The sequence below is a fragment of the Lontra canadensis genome, unplaced genomic scaffold (genome assembly GCF_010015895.1).
Source record: "Lontra canadensis isolate GAN:19392208 unplaced genomic scaffold, GSC_riverotter_1.0 scaffold34, whole genome shotgun sequence".
Lineage (NCBI taxonomy): Eukaryota > Metazoa > Chordata > Mammalia > Carnivora > Mustelidae > Lontra > Lontra canadensis.
The window spans coordinates 15,913,048-15,936,122 of NW_022631028.1; the positions used below are offsets into that span (position 1 = coordinate 15,913,048).

Below are 23,075 nucleotides of genomic sequence, written 5' to 3' on the forward strand. Positions count from 1 at the left end.
CACATCAGGCTCTCTGCTCAGCAGGGAGCCTGCTTCCCCCTCTCTCTGCCTGCCTCTCTGCCTACTTGTGATCTCTGTCAAAGAAATAAATAAAATCTTAAAAAAAATAAATGGAATACACATCTATATGTTCAAAAATGGGTTTAAGAGACATAGAAGAGAGACTGACAAAGGCTGACCAATGTCTAACTGGAGTCCCTGAGAGAGAGATAAGTGAGGACGAGGGAAAGGCAGTATTCAAAACAATAATGGTCAAGAATAGTCTGGAGCTGTTTAAAAAAAATGCCAGTTCTCAGATCTATGATGCCCAATGACACTCAAGCCAGGTAAATGAAAGAAATCAACTCCTATAAATATTATTGACCAACTGTATAATAACAAAGACAGGATTTAATCTTAAAAGCAGCCAGAGTCAGGGGCACTTGGGTGGCTCAGTTGGTTAGGCATCCAAATCTTGATTTTGGCTCAAGTCTTGATCTCAAGGTCATGGGATTAGCTTGGCTGGGGCCAGGAGCTCCACACTCCACAGGGAGTCTGCTTGAAGTTCTCTCCCTCTCCCTCTGCCCTTTCCCCCAACCTGTGCCATCGCACATGGACACTCTCTCTCTCAAATAAATAAATACATCTTAAAAAAGGAGGGGGCATCCAGAACCAGATTACCAGATTACAAAGGAACAGCAACAGACTGTGTATGAATGGCAACAAGAGAAGCCAGAAAACAGTGAAATCCTCCTTTCAGTGTGCAGAGAAAACATACTGACAACCTTAAGTTTTTACTAGGTGAAAACATCTTTCAATAATAAAACACAATTAAAGATATTTTAAAACAATTAATAATAAGAACATTTACTACCTAAAGATGTCCTGTAGTCAAAAGATACATTCTGTCTGAGATGCAGAAAGGAAGGCAGAGATAGTAGTAATGATAGTAGTAACCAAATAAGGTTTAGATAGAAATGGATTAATAACTAAGCACTGGAGGAAGAGAACAAATTAGAATGAAATAGTGGGTATCAGAAATACAGAAGTTGGATGGGGATGATTCCAGCAAGGTCTTAGTATTAAAGGGACTAAAATTTGGACTTTAAATGTGAGCATTAAAATAGATAGTTAAACTAGTAAATGAAGAGATATACAGTATCTAACTTCTAAGGATACAAGTCAAGTTAGAATAAGGAAGAAATGGAAAAATATGCAAGAAATTGAAGAAAAAAGAAGAGGAAAAACTTAAAGACAAAGAATAAAATGGAAGAAATAAAGTCAAATATATCAGTAATTATAATAAACTACACAAAAACACAAAAAAACTATCTCTTGACTGAAAGACAAAAACTGTCAGAATGGAATTTCTAAAAATAGTCATATACTCTTTACAAGAGATATACCTAAAAACATAAAGATATAGAAAGACTGAAAATGAAGAGATGAAAAAGTATGGATTAGACAAAAGAAAGCTTACACACCCACATAGATAATAAAAAATAGATCTGAAGATAAAACTTATTAGACAAAAGGAGAATCCCTATATGTCAAAATTCAACAGGAAAGACATACTTCCACACTTACACAGTTACACTTCCAAGGTTAACAGCAAAGTTTTGAAAGATACAAAGCAAAAACGAACAGAATCACTAAGAGAACCGATAATGGACGTTAGAAAATAGTAAGATACAAGCAATTACAAATGTATTACAAAACCTGTGGAACTAAAGAGATCATTTAGAAAGAAATCCGTAGATCAAAATGCTTAAAAAAAAATGGCCCCAAACTTTCAAAACGAAGCATCGAACTTGAGAAGTCCAAAAGAAAAAAAGCAGCGAAGAAGTGACTTTTCTCAAAACCAGCTGGTGAGCGGCAGAGCGGAGATTTAAAACCAGGTCTTCTTCACTCAAAGACTGTGATCTTTTCCGCATGGCTTTTCTGAATAAACAAGCCCCCAAATCAATTTGAGAAAAAAAGTCTTGGTGAAAGAAGAAAATTCTTAAAGCTGAACTGAGGTTGTCCAAGGAAATGGTGGTTAAGCTACCAGAAAAGTAAAACTTCTAACATCAAAAATGAGGCTGGGCAATTTATCCACCAGGCACATGTTTTGAGTTATTTTAATTTACTTTTCCTACGTACTAGAGCTTGCCTTTCTGAACAGTTTCTGGCTTGGCTTATACTATTTAACTTAGTAAAGCTTTTCTAAAAATTATTTTTGGGGTATGACCTCAGAATCTTGCTGGGCCCCAAGGCATTTCTCATCACAATCCATGCACATTTAGGTAACTGAATCACATCCTTACTAACGGCTCTCTTTCTAGCTTGGAGTCTTCACCCAGTGGTGATTATGTAAGAGACCATCAGGCTGCATTATTTCCTGCCTTTTGTCCTGGTCCAGCACCATCCAAATAACGCTGCAGCCAGCATTTACTTGGGCAGGATATGGCTGTGCCAAAACTGTTTTTTACTTAAAAAAAAAAAAGAAGAAGAAGAAGATGAGTTGGTAATTCTGATTCCTCATGGAAATTGGTTTTCAGTTAAAAAGAAATTCTCAAAATAACCTAGCCTCCTCTTTTATCAAGGACACCTATTCAAAAATTTGTTTCATTAAAGTGTTAGCAAATTCAGAAAGTGTCAAACCACAAACCAAGAGATAATCATTGTTTCTCAGGCTCCCACCAAGAGCAACTGTTTTCTCCCCACCTCATGGCCATCCCTCATGTCAAAGATTTATGAGCTATTTTAATAATATACTTATTAAAATGAAGTATACTTTTAAAATATTAAATGTTTTAAACACTACCTTTATTTCAACAATAGAAGGTTATCTTGAGTAAAATACCAATACCCCAAGACAAAAACAACACAGCAACCAAAACTAGCCTTAATCCTTTCTAGGATTTCATAACTATATTAATAGCTATTTTATAGCTATATTTTATAGCTATACTAATTTTATAGCTATATTAAAGCTATATATTATATATATATAGCTATATATAGCTATATATAATATATATATAGCTATATATAAATAGCTATATTAATTAAGATTAATTAAAATTAATTAGGCATTCAAATAATAATCACAACGAAGAAAATTTCAGCATGCACATATGCTCTGTTTTAAACCATTAAATTCATACAGTTTCAGATATTTTTGTCAGCAAACCCTAAAAGCCAGTTCAATGTCTTGCCTCAGATCTTTAAAATAAAAAAAAAAAAAACAAAAAACTACCTAAGATGACAGCCACAGTAGCATCGTTTTTGGATCTCCCCAAATGTATGCATAAAACCAGACAGAATAACTGAATAACAACATCAAAAACCCAAGAACAATGTGCACAGCCAATGCCATTATCTTGCCATTGGATTCAAACAGGAGTCTGATCAGGCCTGTGGATCCAGCTACCAGTTTGCAGGAAATGCAGAGAACAGGGAAAACAGGTGAGCTGCAGCAGGAAAGTCCATAGGTTAATCACCCTGGATTCTTCCAGAGATAAATTGTTAGGGATAGAAAAATCGGGGAGGAGGATGGAGCAATGGAAAGGTTAAAAGAGTTTTTGTTTTGTTTTTTTTTTTTTCTAAGATTTTCTTATTTATTTCACAGCAAGATAGAGAGAGCCAGAGAGCACAAGCATGGGGAATGGCAGAGCGAGAGGGAGAGCAGTCTCCCTGCTGAGCAAGGATCCCAACATGGGGCCTGATCCCAGGACCCTGGGATCATGATCTAAGCTTTAAGCAGAGGCTTAAATGACTAAGCCACCCAGATGCCCTAAAAGAGTCTTGAAAAAGACACAAATTTACCCTTAAATGGATAGGATTAAACCATAGCCTTGGGATGTACATCTGGTGATAATACTATAAAGAAATTCAGGGAAGGATTTACTTTATAAACCAGGATAATGGCAACTCTAGGAAAAGAAAAGGGCAATAAGGCTGTGGCTCATGGAGGGGCTTACTGGGGCAGGCAGAGAAATTCTAATTCCTGACTTAGGTGATGGTTACAAGCATGCTCACCTCAGGATAACTCAGTAAGCTAAACATTTGCTTTGTGTGGTTTTCTGTATGTGTGTTGTTTTTGTTTTGTTTTGTTTTTTACAGAAAATTTGTATCACTGGTATAACCTGTCACCAAAAGATTTATAACATTTAAAATAATTTACATTTACTTAAAAGTTATATGAAACTTTTAAAATAATTATATGAAAATAAACAATATTACAAAATAATTGCATGGAAGTAAACAATGTTACAAAATTCGAGTTAGCTACTGTAGCCTGGGAAAGGTTCCACCGCCGATTTTGTCTGTTTAACAGGAGACTAACAAGTGCTGCTGAGTGTTAACGACATGCTCCGCCTGAAATGTGACTCTGTCCTGACTTACACAGGTCTTGAAAGAGATCTGAAAAGGGAATAACATTTTCACTCCTTGATTCAGGATTATCTTAGGTTTTGCCACATACTACCTGAACTCATCTCCTGTTTCACTTCAAGTCTTCTCCTGGACCATCCCTGTCTTGTGCTTCTGGGAACACCGGGTTAATAAAAGGTCTGGTAGGGGTTCCTGGGTTGTTCAGTAGGTTAAGTGGTTAAGCTCCTATTGGTCTCCCTGCTCAGCGGGGAGCCTGTTTCTCCCTCTCCCTCTGCCCCTGCCCCTGCTCATGCTCTCTCTCTCTCAAATAAGTAAATATTTAAAAAAAAAAAAAAAAAAAGGTGTGATGCATGAGGGTATGTCAGACCTAGGAAGGGGCTGAAAAACAAAAACTTAGCACTCTCAAATCATCAACAGATGCATTTTATTCATTCCAGCCCTTTCTAAACACGCTTAAAAGGTTTGCTTTTCCATTATGAGCATTTAAGCAAGAGACTAGCACTAGGCTCCTGTGAGAGCTGCTTGTTATCGTCCTGGTTACAAGCACACACACTTTGCTGGGTACTTACAGGGCACCCTCAGAGCCTAGCAATAATCTGCCTTTGCCTTTATGCCTAATGTGCTTGGAGGTTCTCGAGTGACAAGAGGCCCTGTATCTGAAAGAGCAAATTACAAAAATGAGTACAAAGGCCCTCCGTCATCTGAACTCCATATCTTAAAACAAGGCACCACATCCTGAGCTGCTGGCTCATCAACACTAGGCCAATGTGACCTCAAAGCCCCTTAAAAAAAAAAAAAAAAAAAAAAAAAAAAAAGGTGTATCGGATTACATAATAGACTTAGAATAAAAACTTGTAATGAGCAAAAAACCCCCGAAATCCCTGAAATTCAAATAGCTCGGTCGTGTTTTAAAAACATTTATGTAAAATACATATAAAAAAGTGGCCTGATTCTCCTGTAAATGAATTGAGAGCAAGTCTGGTTGTATCTCCTCTCTCCCTGACCACCTTTGCTACAAACATTTGAAGAGAAAAAAAAACAGGAGCCCGACGGTTTCATTTTTCTGGCACTGCTGCTTACAGGAGAGAAGAACAAGAACAGTGAGGCCAACACATAAAGCCCAAGCTCAGGCAACTGAAAGGGAACTTGTGTAACAAAGGAAGATTAGGGTTGAATTCCTGTCTTCAATCTCTGTATTTTAATCAGTCTCCCTTGAAAGGAAGGCTGACCCCATTTCCTCTATTCTCTCACTACCTCCAGCCTCTTCCACATTTCCTTCCCTCTTTGTTTTTTTGAACCCTCAAACTCCTAGCTTACCCACAATTTTTTGTTTTTCTATTTTCCACCTCTTTATGAGACTTGTATGTAAACAAATTCTTGAACATACGGAAATCCAAAGTTCCGCTCACCACACAGGTGCTTATGGAAGCTCAGTCCACTGTTTCCATGACTCCTGAGAAAAACACACCTAATTCACGTTCCCTGGATCCTCTCTGTGAAAGCAGGTACACCCTGGGTAGTCAGTCCAGTTCCCAGGCTCAACTTCCTATGAATATCCAGAGCAAAGGTCCCTTTCATGAATGCTTCTCCAACTGTAGGAATTCATGAATAAGTTTAAATAGGAAACTCTCCACACTAGCGCCTGATGAGATCAAGACTTACAGAAGTTAAAGAAAATTCACATTTAACCCTCCATTCTAGAAATGACTACAAGTGAAGAAACCCAGAAACGTCCAGAGCTCAGCTAAGCCCTCCGTAGCAACAAAATGTATCACTCAGGTACAGAAGACAGAAACTCAAGTCAGACCTGACACTTTCAGCTACCATCCTGGACTTGTGTAATTTTCCTCAAGGCATGGGGCCCTGACCCACAGGCCTGCTCTTGTGGGCCCATCTAGAACAGGACTGGTGAGGGGCTGGCAGGTTGAGGAGTCGTGGCCCTTATAGCTTGGAGTTTTAACCCAACCCCTTTCCAACAAACAGCAGAGAAATATGAGAGCCTGGTTGGACATTACTTACTGCCTGCTGGATATCAGTCTTCACTTGCTCACTCAACATGCCTTCAAAGACAAAGGAATCACCAAACTTCTCGGCCTGAAAGGAAAGAAGGAAATAAAAATCCAGAATGGTTGTAACAACATGTTTCACATGGACAGTTTTCTCTGTGCATAAAAGTGATTCTTCTAGTCCAAATGAATTTTAGTTATTCTTGTGACTTCCCAGAGGATTCGGAAATGACTTAAAAGCATCTGGCTTCCTATTAAAACAGGTTAATATCAATCACTTACAGAGATCACGGTCTTTTCAGGCTCATTTAGCTGATAAGAATGCAGACTGGAAGAGATTAGCTTTTGAGAATGTGATTGCTCCTGTTGATGGAAACACATCTCCGCAAGTATTTCAAATGACTTGGAAAATAACAGTATTCTTTACAGGTCAGTTTACATAACCAACCTTTGTCCTTTGCTCTGCTCCTGCAATCTAGCTAAAAGAATTGACATTGTTGGCTGATATTCTGATAGACTCTGGCTCCCCTAAGGGGTCAACTGTGTTTATAAATCTCAAGTGGCCAATTGAAGCATCTGATGGAAATCTGTATTTTTATTATTTTCATTTAACATTACTGCCTCGAGTCCTCATCTACCTGTTTTATCTGTTGCATCGACCTCATACTGCAAAGGCCCACATTAACCCCTTCATCTCCATGATTCTATTATTCTAGTTTCCCTCCTCTTTCTGACCTCTTACTCATCTCCTGAAATACGGGGCTCTCCTTCTAGCCCCTAGAATGCTGTTGCTCCCTAGTGCTCTACCCTGCTTCTTCTTTCTCTTCACCAGTGGCTCTCGGGCTTTGTGCAGCGGAGATCACCTGGCCAGCTTACCAAACTACACGTTACTGCCCCTCAACCTCAGAATTTCTGGTGAGGCCAAGGAACCTGCACATGTCAACAGCTCAGCTGGTGACTGGTGGTCCAAGAGATCACACTTTGAGATACACTGACCTACTGACAATCTCCTTCAATCTCACTGCTGTAATGACCAGCAGCATGCACTTCAAATGACCGTCCCATCTCCACCTCCATCCAGGCCAGTCCTGTCCTCACTAGATGATATGAACTGCTTACTGGATTCCTGCAGTTCAGGCCTTACAAACACCTCGAACTCCTTTCCCTAATCAGAGTGTATCATCTTTTCTTCACCCCTGCTCTTCCTCCTCTTTCCTTTGTGGGAAAGTACCTAAGCACCCAAACCATCCCTTCATCCAATGAACAAGTTCCAAACATGTTGCTCTGTTTGGGCAGCCATCCTTGTTCTGTGCCTGAGTATGAACTAAATGACGGAGATACAAGGTCAGTATTAGGTAAGCACAGTCCCTGTCTTAATAGCACTTACATGTGGGGGCACAGACAAAACTCAAGTCAAAGAAAGGATGGAAGAAAATACTTATAACTTTACTTGATCTTGTAAGGTAAAGAGTATCAAGAAAAGCCTCTTTTCAACAGAGTGGGGAGAAAAGGTCTCCTTGAGAAGGGGCCATTCAGCTGCAATGACTCAGAATGAGAAGGAATCAGCCATAGTAAAAGGGAGATGCGCATGGGGAGAAGGAAATTCCAAGCGGGGCAGGGAGATGAGTGGAGACCTCAAGCTGGAAAAGAACGCTGAGTTTTCAAGGAATCGAAGCAAGACCAGCTGGGCTTGAACATGGTAAGTGGAGTATGATATAAAATAAAGTTGGAGAGACAGAAAAAAACTGTGAAGTATACTAAAAATATGAAACATTTATCCAAAGTAGGAGTTCTTAACACTTTTTGTACCCTGAACCCTCCTGGCAGTATGGTGAAGCTTAGGGGCCTCCTTCTCAGAGTGAAATGTTTAAATGTTTAAATACATAAATAAATGGTTTCTTTTATGAAGAAAACCAGTTATCTCAAAATAGTAATAAATTTATAGTATAGCAATATATACATGCTCTTTATTAATATATTAAATAAGATCTAGTGGAAGGTCTCAAAATTATCATTTCTAAAGGAAGGATGAATGCAAACAATATTTCAAGATATCTATAATAACAATAACATGACAAAAAATGTTTGTGATTTCTACTGGTGACAAAGTTATAGATACTGCTATTATTACTGTCATCTGCCTCATAATTGAAAGAAATGCTATACTTGAGTGAAAGGGTAGTAAAAAGCCAGACGTCGCTCTTCCCCATCCACATTCCTGAATGCCCTAAATTCTATTTATTCTGTCTTCTTTATGAAGAACCAAAGTCTGAGGGGAGCTTGTCTTCTCACTTAAGTAGACTACCTAGGAGACTGATCTAGAAGGATCCTTATGAAACAAAAAGAAGAGGGTCTTCTGCTTACTATAAACAGGTACAAAAGAGAAAACTGCCTTGTATGTTTTAGGAAATTCCGAAGAAATGTTATACTGCAAAACCAAATTTGAACACTTTTTTGCTTTCAGCAATTACTTTTTTATTTAAAAGAAAAAAATGCTGTTTTGCGGGCTGGGTCGGGGGAAATAAAACAAGGATTCCACAAACTGAAGGCAAAGGTAAAGTCCTTTGGTGAGAGAAAATGGCAAGCCTACAAAACAGTATATTTTATCTTATTCTATTTTATTTTATTTTAAAGATTTTATTTGACAGACAGAGATCACAAGCAGGCAGAGGCAGGCACAGAGAGAAGAAGGGAAGCAGGCTCCCCGCTGAGCAGAAAGCCCGATGCGGGGCTCGATCCCAGGACCCTAGGATCAGAACCTGAGCCGAAGGCAGAGGCTTTAACCCACTGAGCCACCCAGGAGCCCCTCTTATTTTATTTTTTAAAGATTTTATTTATTTGACAGAGAGAGACACAGCGAGGGAAGGAACGCAAGCAGGGGGAGTAGGAGAGGAAAAAGTAGGCCTCCAGCCGAGCAGGGAGCCCAATGAGGGGCTTGATCCCAGGACCCCAGGATCATGACCCAAGCCAAAGGCAGACGCTCAATGACTGAGCCATCCAGGCATCCCCAAAACAGTATATTTTAGACACTTAGAGAAAGTTTCATAAACTAAAAAGCCCCCTTCTTCTTACTCCCTTTTAGAAGAAACATCCACAAGAAGAAGAAGAAGAAGAAGGAGGAGGAGGAGGAGGAGGAGGACGAGGAGGAGGAGGAGGAGGAGGAGGAGGAGGAGGAGGAGGAGGAGGACGAGAAGGAGGAGGAGGACGAGGAGAAACATCCACTTGAAGAACCTTGCTTTGGGATTCAGTGACAAGAGAATAACTTGGAATTGCTACAGGAGAGCTTATGAGTTGTCAGGCATTAAAATAAAACCACAGGAGTGCCTGGGTAGCTGAGTCAGTTGGGTATCTGAATCTTGATTTCAGCTCAGGTCATAATCTCAGAGTCATGAGATCAAGTCCCACATCAGGCTCTGCACTGGGTGTGGAACCTGCTTAAGATTCTCTCGCTCCCTCTCCCTCTCAACCCCCACCAACCACAGGTTCATTCTCTTTCTCACTCTCTCTCTCTCTCTAAAACAAAAGAATAAAAGAAAAAAACCACAAAACTGAAAAGCTATACTTCTCCATCTATTGCTTAATGAAATATGTAATGCTTCTTGAACAACCAAAGTGCAATTTTTGGAGAGGGAAAAGTAGCCTTACTTTAGATCCTATCCTCTATGTCAAAAAGCCTAAGAAGGCAGTGGCACTCTCTGGTATATTAAAGCATTGATATTAAAGCATAATGGTTAGAAAAGAGACCCTGGCATCTTCACTAGCCAGGCTTGAATCGCAGCTCCACCACTAACAAGCTGGGCAACTCAGGGCAAATATCTTTTCTAATCCTCAGTTTGCTACCTGAAAAATAACTGGCCTCCTACAGCTGCTATGAGAACTGGATGAAATATATATAAGCTACAGAGCACAGTATTGGGCACATAATAAAAAAATGGTTAATCAACATTAGAAAAGAACAAGTTCTTCCTTCCCATCCCAACCCTATTACCTCTGTCAAATAGCCAGTTGAGTTCACAAACTTCTCAAATTCAGCATTACTGACTTCATAGGCATCCATGTAAAAGGCATCGATAGCAACTCTCCTGGCAGGTGCTTCCCCATCTTGCTTTATCTGAGGATCATCTGTGCCCATTGTAAACACTCCGGCGGGGATAAGGACCATCTGCAGTGAAAGGGAAGACGGAGAGTCATGCCGTCACAGCCAAAGTGGACGTGTTTAAATGGCAGAGTGCCTAGCACACAGTAAGCACCCAAAAGTTATTACATACCCACCACAGAAATCACTGCACAATCAGTAAAATCACTCTACACGCCTATGAAAGAAATGAGAATTCTTGCTATGCCTGGCTGGCTCAGTTGGAAGAGCATGTGACTCCTGATCTATAGGTCACAAGTTCAAGACCCACATTGTGTGTAGAGATAAATATTGAAAAGGAAGGAAGGAAGGAAGGAAGGAAGGAAGGAAGGAAGGAAGGAAGGAAAGAAGGAAGGGTGGGCTCACTCCTGGGTGGCTCAATCTGTTAAGCATCTGCCTTTGGCTCAGGTCAAGATCTCGGGCTCCTGGGATCAAGCCCCATATTAGGCTCCCTGCACAGTGAGGAGCCTGCTTCTCCCTCTCCCCCTGCTGCTTCCCTTGCTTGTGCTCTCTCTTGCTCTCACGCCTGCTCTTTATTAAATAAATAAATAAAATCTTAAAAAAAAAAAAAAGAAAGAAATGAAAATCCTCTTGGCAAGTAGTTCTCTAGTCCAAACTCTACTTGATACATGCCATGGAAACAGGTCTGGAACAATAGTCACCAAGCTGCTGATGGCTGGAGTACAGAGACAAGGAGAAATTCCACTTCTTTATACATTTTAGTATGTTTTTCCTTTAATATGATCTCATTTCTTGTAATTTCTCATGGAATTACTTTTAAAATCAAATGCAAAAATGCCATATGCAATATTCCTAAAAACCACTGAGTGAATGTGCATCTCCAGTGAAACAGAAAATACTTAAATCACTGAAATAGAATTATCTAAAAAAGTGTAATAAGGGACCATGTCTTGTCCTTATTATGTCCTTGTCCTTAACTGATTCCTTATTAAAACTCTAACTGCAATTACTTTGCTCCTATATACTGTAAACTCTAAGAGACCATTGGATTGCCTTGTTCATGTCTATATTTCCAGCACTAAACATAGTGCCTAGGATTGCACCAAAAATATTCAGTTAAGAAATGTACGCCTATGCTCAACATCATGACTCGTTAGGGAAATGTAAATAAAAACTAAAAAGAGATCTACTTCATGCCCACTAGCATGGCTATAACCCAAAACATGGACAATAACAAGTGTTGACAAGGGATTGGAACCTTCATACATTGCTGGTAAGAATGTAAAACGATGCAGCTGCTTTAGAAAACAGTCTCTTGGTTCTTCAAAAATCTAAATAAAGAGTCACCATATGATACAATTTTACTCCTAGATATATATCCAAGATAAATGAAAACAAACATCCATGAAAAAAACTTCTTCAAATGTTCATAGCAGTAAAATTCAGAAGAGTCAAAAAGTGGAAACTCAAAAGTCCATCAAATGACAGATAAACAAAATGTGGTATATCCACTAAATGAAATATTATTCAGCCATAAAAAGGAATGAAATACCAATACATATTACGATATGGATGAACTTTGAAAACATTATGCTAAGTGAAATAATCTACTCATAAAAGGCCACATATTGTATGAGTCCATTCATATGAAATGCCCAGAACAGATAAATCCAAGGAGACATAAAGTAGATTAGTGGTTGCCAGGGGTTGAGGGGGAAAAAAAATGGGGAATGACTGCTAATGGATATAGGGTTTTGGGGGGCGGGTGATGGAATGTTCTGGAATACTGATGATGGTTGTGAAACCTTGTGAATGAGCTTGGAAACACTGAATTGTTCAAGTTATAAGGGTGAATTTTATGTTATGTCATTCTATCTTAATTTTTTTTTAAAAAGAACACAAGCATACCATCTGCAGACACAGTATCTTACTTTCTAATCAGCTGAGTGAAAAATCAATTCATCGACCTCCCAGCAGCATAAGAATTGTGAAGCCTCTAATCTATAAAATAAGGGTTCAAATTGAGGAAGGAAAAAAAAGGAAGCCTAAAGAGAGATAACTTGTTGGAATAAAAAGAAAGAATGTGACTTAGCAATAATAGCAGAAGACCTAGAAAAACAAGATTAAAAGAAACAGAAAGTAACAATCAACAATCACTGATTCCTACTATTTCCATTGACTTCCGTTACTAGTGGCTGTCTTTAATTCTGTGCATAGATTTCCCAATGAAAATGGAGCTCTTTTTCTATGACATATGGGTAATAAATGTCTTATTATTTGTTCAATGTATTACTATTACTCTAAGAAATCATGCTTGACTACTCCTGTTCCCTAATCCCAGCATTACAGAGGTCACTCCATCTTACTGGATCTCTCCCCTCCTTCTATTCCCAGAAACCTGCAAGGGCCTCACAACCAGTCACCCTGTCTCCAGTCTCATCCTTTCACATCCCTCCTTGCTCCTCTGTAAGCCATTTATCTTCTATTCAGTCATTCATCAACAAATATTTAAGTACCTACAGAACCTTCTGAAATGTCAGCCCTTTGTATCCAATGTAACTTATTACAGCTCTGTTTTTAACAGAAAAAGACTGGCAATAAACTAAATGCCCATCAGTAGTGGAAAGGTTAAATAAATTGTGGGCTATCCATACAACAGAAAATTAAACAGCCACAAGAAAAGGAAATTTATGACATTTATAAATATAGAGTAAATATAGTAGATTAAACACTTATAAAAGCTAGTATGAAGGTTCAAGGACAAAAGTAGTGAAAACAACTCATTACAAGAATTAGTTAAGGGATAAGTTAGACGAAAAGATATATAAAGAAATATCAAAAACATGAAACATGGCAGCAGGGAGTAAAAATATTAAGCCTTAGAATGCAATCAAACCTAAATTATCTACATAAAAGTGGGCCATTATAGATATAAGATGTTACATGTAAACCTCATGGTAATCACAAAGGGAAAACCTATAGTAAATATACAAAGTATAAAGGAAAAGTAATATAAGCATACCACTAAAAAAAGCCATCAAATCACAAAGAAGGAGAGCAAGAGAATAAAAGATGAACAGAAAGACATAACCAAAAAAGCCAGAAAATAGTGAACAAAATGGCAGTAAGTACATACCTATCAATAATTATTTGAAATGTAAATGGACTGAGTTCCCCAATCAAAAGACATAGAGTGGCTGAATAAATTAAAAACAAGACCCATCTCTATGCAGTCTATAAGACACTAACCTGAAATATAAGGACAGACAGAGACTGAAAGTGAAGGGAAGGAGAAAGATACTCCATGAAAATGGAAACCAATAGGAAGCTGGAGTAGCTATACTTATATCAGACAAAACCAACTTTAAAATAGAGACTACAAGGGCGCCTGGGTGGCTCAGAGGGTTAAACCTCTGCCTTTGGCTCAGGTCATGATCTCAAGGTCCTGGGATGGAGAACCACGTCGGGCTCTCTGCTCAGTGGGGAGCCTGCTTCTCTCTCTCTGCCTGCCTCTCTGCCTACTTCTGATCTCTGTCTGTCAAATAAATAAATAAAATCTTTAAAAAAAAATTTAAAAATTTAAAAAATTAAATAGAGACAACAATAAAACACAAGGAGAACTACATAATGATAAAGGGACCAACCCAACAAAAGGATTTAACATTTGGAAAAATTTATGTAGCCAATATAGGAGCACCTAAAAATAAACCAATATTAACAGACCTAGAGGGAAAAGCAGACAGCAGCACAATAATAACTGGGGACTTCATATCCCATTTACATCAGTGGATAGATCACCCAGACAGAAAATCAACAAGGAAAGAGCAACCTTAAACATGTTAGACCAGATGAACTTAACAGACATATACAGAACAACACAACCAAAAGCAAAAGAAATACATATTCTTCTCAAGTGCACACGGAACAGTCTCCAGGACAGATCACATGTTAGACCACAAAACAAGTCTTAATAAATTTAAGAGGACTGAAATCATTTCAATCATCTTTTCCAAGCACAAATGATATGAAACTAGAAATCAATTCCACAAAGAAAACAGGAAAATTAACAGATAGAGGAAAATTAAACAACTTGCCACCAACCAATCAAGAAATCAAAGAAGAAATAAAAAAAAATTTTAATACAATGAGACAAACAAAAATGGAAATAAATCAAAATTTATGGGATGCAGCAAAGAAATTCTAAGAGAAATTCAGAGCATTAAACACCTATCTTAAGAAACTGGTTCTCTGAAAAGACAAAAATGATAAATCTTTAGCTAAGTCTTACCAAGAAAAAGAGAGGGTAGTCAAATAAACAAAATCAGAAATGAAAGAAGAGATTTTAGAAGTGATGCCATTGAAATAAAAGAGATCATAAGAAACCATGATGAGGGGCGCCTGGGTGGCTCAGAGGGTTAAAGCCTCTGCCTTCGGCTCTGGTCCTGATCTCAGGGTCCTGGGATCAAGCCCCGCGTCGGGCTTTCTGCTTGGCGGGGAGCCTGCTTCCCCCTCTCTCTTTGCCTGCCTCTCTGCCTACTTGTGATCTCTCTGTCAAATAAATAAATAAAATCTTAAAAAAAAAAAAAAGAAAGAAACCATGATGAATAATTATATGCCAGAAAATTAGCATTTTTTGCCAACCAAGCCTATAGACAACCTAAAAGAAACAGAAAAATTTCTAGCAACATACAACCTACCAGACTGAATCATGAAGAAACAGAAACTCTGAACAGACTGATTACTACTAAGGAAATGGAATTGGTAATCAAATACTTTCAAAAAAAAAAAAACAAAAATCCAGAACCAGAACCTTTCACTGGTGAATTCTACCAAACATTCAAAGAAGGATTATAACCAATTCTTCTCAAACAGTCCCAAAAAACTGAAGAGGAGGGAGTGCTTCCAAACTCATTTTATAAGGCCAGCATTATCCTAACACTGAAAGCAGACAGGATGCTGCAAGAATAAGAAAGTATAGGCCAATACCTGTGATGAACATAGACACAAAAAATAATAGCAAACTGAATTCAACAATACATTAAAGGATCACATACCATGATCAGGTGGGATTTATTCCTGGGATGAAAGTCTGGTTCAATACCCACAAATCAGCCAATGTGATACACGACATTAACAAAATGTATGATAAAAACCATATGATCACCTCAATAGATACCAAAAAGCATCTGACAAAACTCAACATCCACTTATGATAAAAACTCTCAATAAACTGGGTAGAGAAAGAATGTACCTCAACATAATAAAGGCCATATATGTCAAGTCTACACCTAACACCATACTCGATGGTAAAAAGCTAAAAGCTTTTCCTTTGAGATCAGGAATAAGACAAGGATCCCCATTTTTGCCACTTTTATTCAATTTAATACTGGATGCTTTATCCAGAGTAATTAGATGAGAAAAAGAAATAGAAGACATCCAAATTGTAAAGGAAGAAGTAAAAATGTCACCATGTGCAGATGACGTATATAGAAAACCACAAAGACCCCACCAAAAAACTGTTAAACTAATCAATACCAAAAAAAAGCCTGTTACATTTCTATACATTAATAACGAACTATCAGAAATACAAATTAAAACAATCTCATTTATGATTCCATCAAAAATAATAAAATATCTAGCAATAAATTTAACCAAGGAGGTGAAAGACCTGTATATGTAAAACACTACATTAAGGAAAGAAACTGAAGACAACACAAATCACTGGCAAGATATGTCATGCTCATAGATTGGAAGAATTAATATTTTTAAAGCATCCTTATGATCTGATGCAATTCCTATCAAAATTCCACTGGCATTTTTCACAGAAATAGAAGAAACATCCCTAAAAACCAAAAAGACCCTGAACAGCCAAAGCCATCCTGAGAAAAACAAGCCTACAGACATTATGCTCCCTGATTTCAAACAATATTACAAAGCCACAGCAATGTAAACAGTATGGCACTGGCATAAAAACAAACAATGAAACAGAATAGTGGGCTGAGAAATAAATCCATGCACACATGGTCAATAAGTTTGCAACAGAAAGGCCAAGAATATCAAATGGAAAGAAGAGTCTCTTCAACAAATAGTGTTGGAAAACTGGACAGCCACATTCAAAAGAATGAAACTAAACCACTATCTTACACCATACACAAAAATTAACTCAAAATGGATTAAAGACAATCTGAGGGTTTTGAAGGGGCGGGCGGTGGGAGGTTGGGGGAGCCAGTTGGTGGGTATTGAGGAGGGCACGTATTGCATGAAGAACTGGGTGTGGTGCAAAAACAATGAATTCTGTTAGGCTGAAAAGAAATTTTAAAAAAATGGATTAAAGACTTGAACAAAAGACCTGAAATCATAAAATCTCATAAGCAGTAAGCTCCTTAACACAGGCGCTGGTGATGATATTTTGAACCCAACACCAAAAGTAACAAAATAAAAAATGAGCAAATGGGGCTATACCAAACTAAAAATCTTCTATACAGCAAAGGAAACTATCATCAAAATAAAAAGGCAACCTAAGGAATGGTAGACATTTTTTGCAAATCATGTCTCTGATGAGGAGTTAATATTCACAATATGCAAATTAAAAGTTAATAATATTAAAAGTTAATATTCACAGAAATGCAAATCAAAACCACAATGAGATAGCACCTCACACCTGTCAGAATGGCTATTATCAATATGCCCCAAATCTGTTACAGTGGCTACTATCAATAAAACAAGAAGTAACAAGTGTTGGCAAGAATGTGGTTAAGAGAAACCCATGTGTACTGTTAGTGGAAATGTAAATTAGTGCAACCACAATGAGGAGTATGGAGGCTCCTCAAAAAGTTAAAAAATATTATTTAAAAAACTACCACATAATTCAGCAATTTCACTTCTGGGTACTTACCCAAAGATAACTAAAACACTAGTACATTAGTACAAAAACACTAGTACAAAACACTAGTCTTTTTTTTTTTTTAAGATTTTTTTTTTTTTTAATTTAACAGAGAGATTACAAGTAGGCAGAGAGGCACCAGAGAGAGAGAGGGGGGAAGCAGGCTCCCTGCTGAGCAGAGAGCCCGATGCAGAGCTTGATCCGAGGACCCTCAGATCATGACCTGAGCCGAAGGCAGAGGCTTAACCCACTGAGCCCCCCAGGTGCCCCACAAAACACTAGTCTTACACTAGCACCTCAATGTTCAATGTAGAACTATTGACAACAGCCAAGCCATGAATGGATAACAAATTGTGGTGTGGGGATGCCTGGGTGGCTCAGTTGGTTAAGTGTCTGCCTTCACTCAGGTCATGATCCTGGGGTCCTGGGATAGAGCCCTGTGTTGGGCTCCCTGAACAGTAGGAAGTCTGCTTCTCCCTTTCCCTCTGCCCCTCCCCACCTCATGCTCTCTCCCTCTAATAAATATATTTTTTTTAATTGCAGTATGTATGTAAGTATGTATGTATGTGTGTATAATTTTTGTCCTTTTAAATCATAGGCATCATAGATATGTCATTCAATCATAAAAAAGAATGAAGTCTTGCCATTTACAACATGGATGGACTTTGAGGGCATTATGCTAAGTAAAATAAGTCAGAGAAAGACAAACAACATAGATCTCTGTTCTATGTGGATTCTAAACAAACAAAAACCAAACTCATAGATACAAAGAATAGATTAGTGGTTGCCACAGGCAAGGGTGGGGGAGAGGAAGAGGTTAAAAAAAAAAAGTGGTAGAGCACCTGGGTGACTCAGTTGGTTAAGCGGCTGCCTTTGGTTCAGGTCATGATCCCAGAGTCCTGGGATTGAGTCCCACAAATTTATTCTAGTGATGTTTTTAGTGCATCTTACAGATCACTACTTGGACAATTCAGAGCATAAGGCTGTTTTTGTTATTCTTGTTTTAGAAGGAGAATGGAAACAACTTTACTACACCATCTAAAACCTAAAATCTTTTTTAGTTATAACAAATATTTTAAAAAGTGTTAAATATATTGCTTAATAAACTGTAAGCTAAAGATCCTTGTAACCCCCCCCTCCATGAAAATATCTTGGTAGTCACTCCAAAAGCTCTTCCTATGCCCATCTTGAACAAAAATCCTCCCCCTCACCACAGAGAAAAACCACTGTCCCAACTTCTAACTTATTTTTAAGATATAATTGATTATAAGACATTATATTAGTTCCAGGTACACAACATAATTCAATATTTATATATATTATGAAACAATCAATACAAGCCTAGTCAACATCCACTACCACAGTTAAACTGTTTTCTTGTGATAAGAACTTTTTTTTATTATTAACATAAATCATATTATTTGTTTCAGGGGTACAGGTCCATGATTCATTAGTCTTACACAATACAAAGCGCTCACCACCACACATACCCTCCCCAATGCTGTGATAAGAACTTTTAAGGTCTCTTTCAGCAACTTTCAAATACATAATATAATATTATTAACTACAGTCACCATATTGTACTATCCTGACTTTTATATATTGTTACCTTATTTTATTTGCACTTTTATTTAACTATGTATCCCTAAACATTATAGTTTATTTTATTCTTTCAGTGTTCCAATATTCATTGTTTATGCACCACACCCAGTGCTCCATGCAATACGTGCCCTCCATAATACCTACCACCAGGCTCACCTAATCCCCCATCCCCTCCCCTCAAAACCCTGTTTGTTTCTCAGAGTCCACAGTCTCTCATGCTTCATCTCCGCTTCCAATTTCCCCCAACTCACATTTCCTTTCCTTCTCCCAATGTCATTATAGTTGTTATGGTTTTTCTTTTTTTGTAAAATATGGCATTTAAGAATCTAAATCTATAGGTTCCCCCATTACCTCTTTTTTCCCTTGCAATTTATTTGTTGAAGAAACTGGGTCATTTGTCCAAGAGAGAATCCCACAGTCAAGATTTTTGTTAACTGCAACTTTATAATGTAGTTTACTTATCATTATCCCCTGTCCTCTGTACCTCCTGAAAATTGATAGCTGAATCTGGAGGCTTTATCAGATTCAGGTTTGGTTTGCAGGGAGTAAGGCTCCTCTGTAGATGGGCTTGTCTTCCTCATCAAGAAGCACGGAAAGTATGGGTTACTTTCTTTTCTGATGCTAGCAGCCATCGAAGTTCAATTCATCATGGGTTGCAAAATGATATTCCAATTCTATCACATCTTCATTTATTGCTGAAATGCTTCTATAGAGAAACTTCTCTTACCCAGTTATTTAGCTACTCAGTGGTATATTCATGGGAAAGGCAAGATAAATTCTTGACTCCTTCCCCTTATTTACCAGCTTTCAAAATAAAGAGCCAGTTCCCAAGAATAATCCCAAGATGACGAAAACAAAACAAAACAAAAAATAAAAATAAAACTGGGAAAGGGGTCAGGCTGTGCACTATCTCCATATCTGGCAAAACACTGGATCTGCAAATAGTGTTACCAAAACCAAAGGAAAGGTATTAATACAAGGCAGGGTCTGATGAGACTATTCTTACTAGAACAATGCTGCCCTTCATAATCCCCAGTCACTGTGGTCGCTAACCAGTATCAGGACTCCCAGAATTCCATAAGCCCTCAAGATCTTTCCAACAAGTCATAATATGCTTGAGTTAGCAAGAAGGAATTCATGGTAGTTGCCTTCAGTCCACTTCATTTGATGCAACATTCAGAATTCACAGCAGGGGGAACTAGCATCAGAAGCAGATTAATCAGGGGACAGAGCCTGTGTACATTACCAGAAATGCCAGTGATTGGAAAATTTCTGCTTTTATGATATAACCAATTCCATGTCTGGATTTAACCAAATCTTGAAAATCTCTTTTCAGTATTATGCTAAATCTTCTTCACCATCACACATTAGTCAGTAAGAGATTATAAAACTAAAATAGATCACTTGTGACTTGTGCAAATAGTGAACTTCTTGAGGTAGAAACCAAACTACAAAGAGTTGGAGTGAGAAGGGGGAAGTGGAAGTAGTTGGTCAAACAGGAGAGAAATGGCCTGCTAATTTGAGGGAGTGACCAATCTCAGAGAATGTTTTATTTTATTTTTTTAGAGAGAGCACGAGTGGGGAGGGGTAAAGGAAGGGAGGGAGAGAATTTTAAGCATGCTCCACACCCAGCACGGAGCCCAAGCGGGGCTAGATCTCACAACCTTGAGATCACGACCTGAGCCAAAATCAAGAGTCAGAGGCTCAACCAACTGAGCCACCCAGAAGCCCTTCAGAGAATGTTTTAAAAGGCAGTGGAACCCAGTGTATTCTTTGATGAACTGGGGGGGAGGGGGATTAAGCAGCCATAAGAAAGGAAAAAGACTGAAGACAAGAAAAAAGACACTTGTTGGGGCGCCTGGGTGGCTCAGTGGGTGAGCCTCTGCCTCTGGCTCAGGGCGTGGTCCCAGGTCTTAGGATTGAGCCTGGCATTGGGCTCTCTGCTCAGCGGGGAACCTGCTTCCTCCTCTCTCTCTCTCTCTCTCTCTCTCTCTGCCTGCCTCTCTGCCTACCTGTGATCTCTGTCAAATAAATAAATAAAATCTTTAAAAAGAAAAGAAAAAAGACACTTGTAATAAATTAATATGGAGAGAGGTTGCCAAGACAAAGAGCTAAAGGGACCAAAGCAAGGTGTACCATAGTAAGCAAGGCATGCTATCATTTGTGTGAAAAGGAGGTGGAAGAAGAATACAGATTCACCTATTTTTGTATTTGCTTCTATTTGCAGAACAGAGCTCTGGGAAGACATATAGGAAACTCGTGTAGTGGTTATTTGAGAGGAAGGCTATCAGGTAAATAAAAATTTTTCACTATACACCTTTCTATAATTTTTTCTAAGCCATATAAGGACACTGTCTGTTCAAAAAATAAACAGCAAAATAAAGTGTCAATCTGATCATACCACTTACCTACTTAGATTCCTTAGGCATCCCTGTCACCTTTCAGGGTAAAATAAAATATCTAACCATCAAAGCCTAATCTCTCACCGTCTCCCTCACCACATGTTCCACCTACACTTTGACTGTAAATAATCAATATTCAAGATCACCTCTCCCAGGCCTTTAATGCCTGCATGTCTGTCCTCTGGCTGGATCATATGCCCCTCAGGTGGATTCCTCTAATAAATACCTCTATCCATCCTAACATGACACACACGTATTTTAATGATGGGTTTTCACTTCCTTAGATCCTAGGCTCTTTGGGAATCACAAAGAGTTTTCATTTCTATATTCCCAAGACTTGGCATGGTGCATAGTTCAGCGTAGACACTAAAAAACAAAACAAAACAAAAAAAAACCCATAAAAAAACACCATTGACTGAATGAATGATATCACGAATATGATGAGAAATTTGCCACGTGAGTTATTCGTAATTGCAAAAATTCTTATTCTAACAGTCCCAGACATGGATAGCATGTTTGCATTGTAGTGAAACCTGTTTAAAAGACTCTGTGCAAGGACTAAACTAGGTTCACACATTATTCTGATTATCCTCCAAATGTCTGAGACACAGGGTTCCTCAGTCCTTAGAAGTCAGAATTTTAAGCAGCTCTGCAGAGAAGCAGAAACATAGAAGACTTCAGACAAAAGCTTCAAGTGTAGTTTTAACATGATTATGAAAATGATCTAATCCAAGGTTTCATAAAGGACTTAAAGCTAAAAAAAGCTTGCCGGCAGCAGACAAGTAGGTCCTAGTCTGAGAACAGGTGTTCAGCCCTTGGCATAAAGAGAAGACACACAGGAAACTGTGCCCATTGTGCCTAATGAAGTTTTACAATCGCCTCATTTTTTCATCCTCTTCTCCCTCAAGGTGAGTACCAGCAATGCTAATACAATCACAACTTCCACTGTGAACTCCGGGTCTATGTTTTTTTCCCTTCTTCTTCTTCTTTCCTTATCCGTCAGAGATAACCAACACTGAATAAGCCAAGTTTCCATTCTGGAGGCTATAGATAAAAATACCTTGCATTAGCAATGGCCACAGTCGCCAAACTGTGGAAAGAACCAAGATGCCCTTCAACGGACGAATGGAGAAGGAAGATGTGGTCCATATACACTATGGAGTATTATGCCTCCATCAGAAAGGATGAATACCCAACTTTTGTAGCAACATGGACGGGACTGGAAGAGATTATGCTGAGTGAAATAAGTCAAGCAGAGAGAGTCAAGTATCATATGGTTTCACTTATTTGTGGAGCATAACAAATAGCATGGAGGACAAGGGGAGTTAGAGAGGAGAAGGGAGTTGAGGGAAATTGGAAGGGGAGTTGAACCATGAGAGACCATGGACTCTGAAAAACAATCTGAGGGTTTTGTGGGGGTGGGGGGGTGGGATATTGGGAGAACCAGATGGTTCCAGATGGTATTGGAGGGCACAGATTGCATGGAGCACTGGGTGTGGTGCAAAAACAATGAATACTGTTACGCTGAAAATAAATAAAAAAAAAAATACCTTGCATTGTTCTGAGTTGATCATAATTTCCAATTTACATGAATGAAATGAAGTTTTCTGTCCTGCAAATGTAAAATGTTGTCCTAGTGAAACCCAGAGTATCAGCTGTTTCACCTACAGGACTCTGAACCAAATAAAAAGAACGACTTGAATCAAGTCTTTACTGAAGTTCCAGAGTCA

At 38.4% G+C, this 23,075-nt stretch overlaps 1 protein-coding gene across 2 annotated transcripts in view; it reads right to left on the reverse strand.

Annotated features, from left to right (window-relative positions):
• The window catches only part of SUMF1 (sulfatase modifying factor 1), a 102,049-nt gene that overhangs the window by 71,971 nt on the left and 7,003 nt on the right, over positions 1-23,075 (reverse strand). For both annotated transcript variants that reach the window (XM_032867445.1, XM_032867444.1), the window contains exons 2-3: positions 10,351-10,524; positions 6,376-6,450 (exon numbers count right to left, since the gene is read on the reverse strand). In XM_032867445.1, the coding sequence (XP_032723336.1) occupies positions 6,376-6,450; positions 10,351-10,524 (249 nt within the window). The remainder of the gene's footprint in view (positions 1-6,375; positions 6,451-10,350; positions 10,525-23,075) is intronic.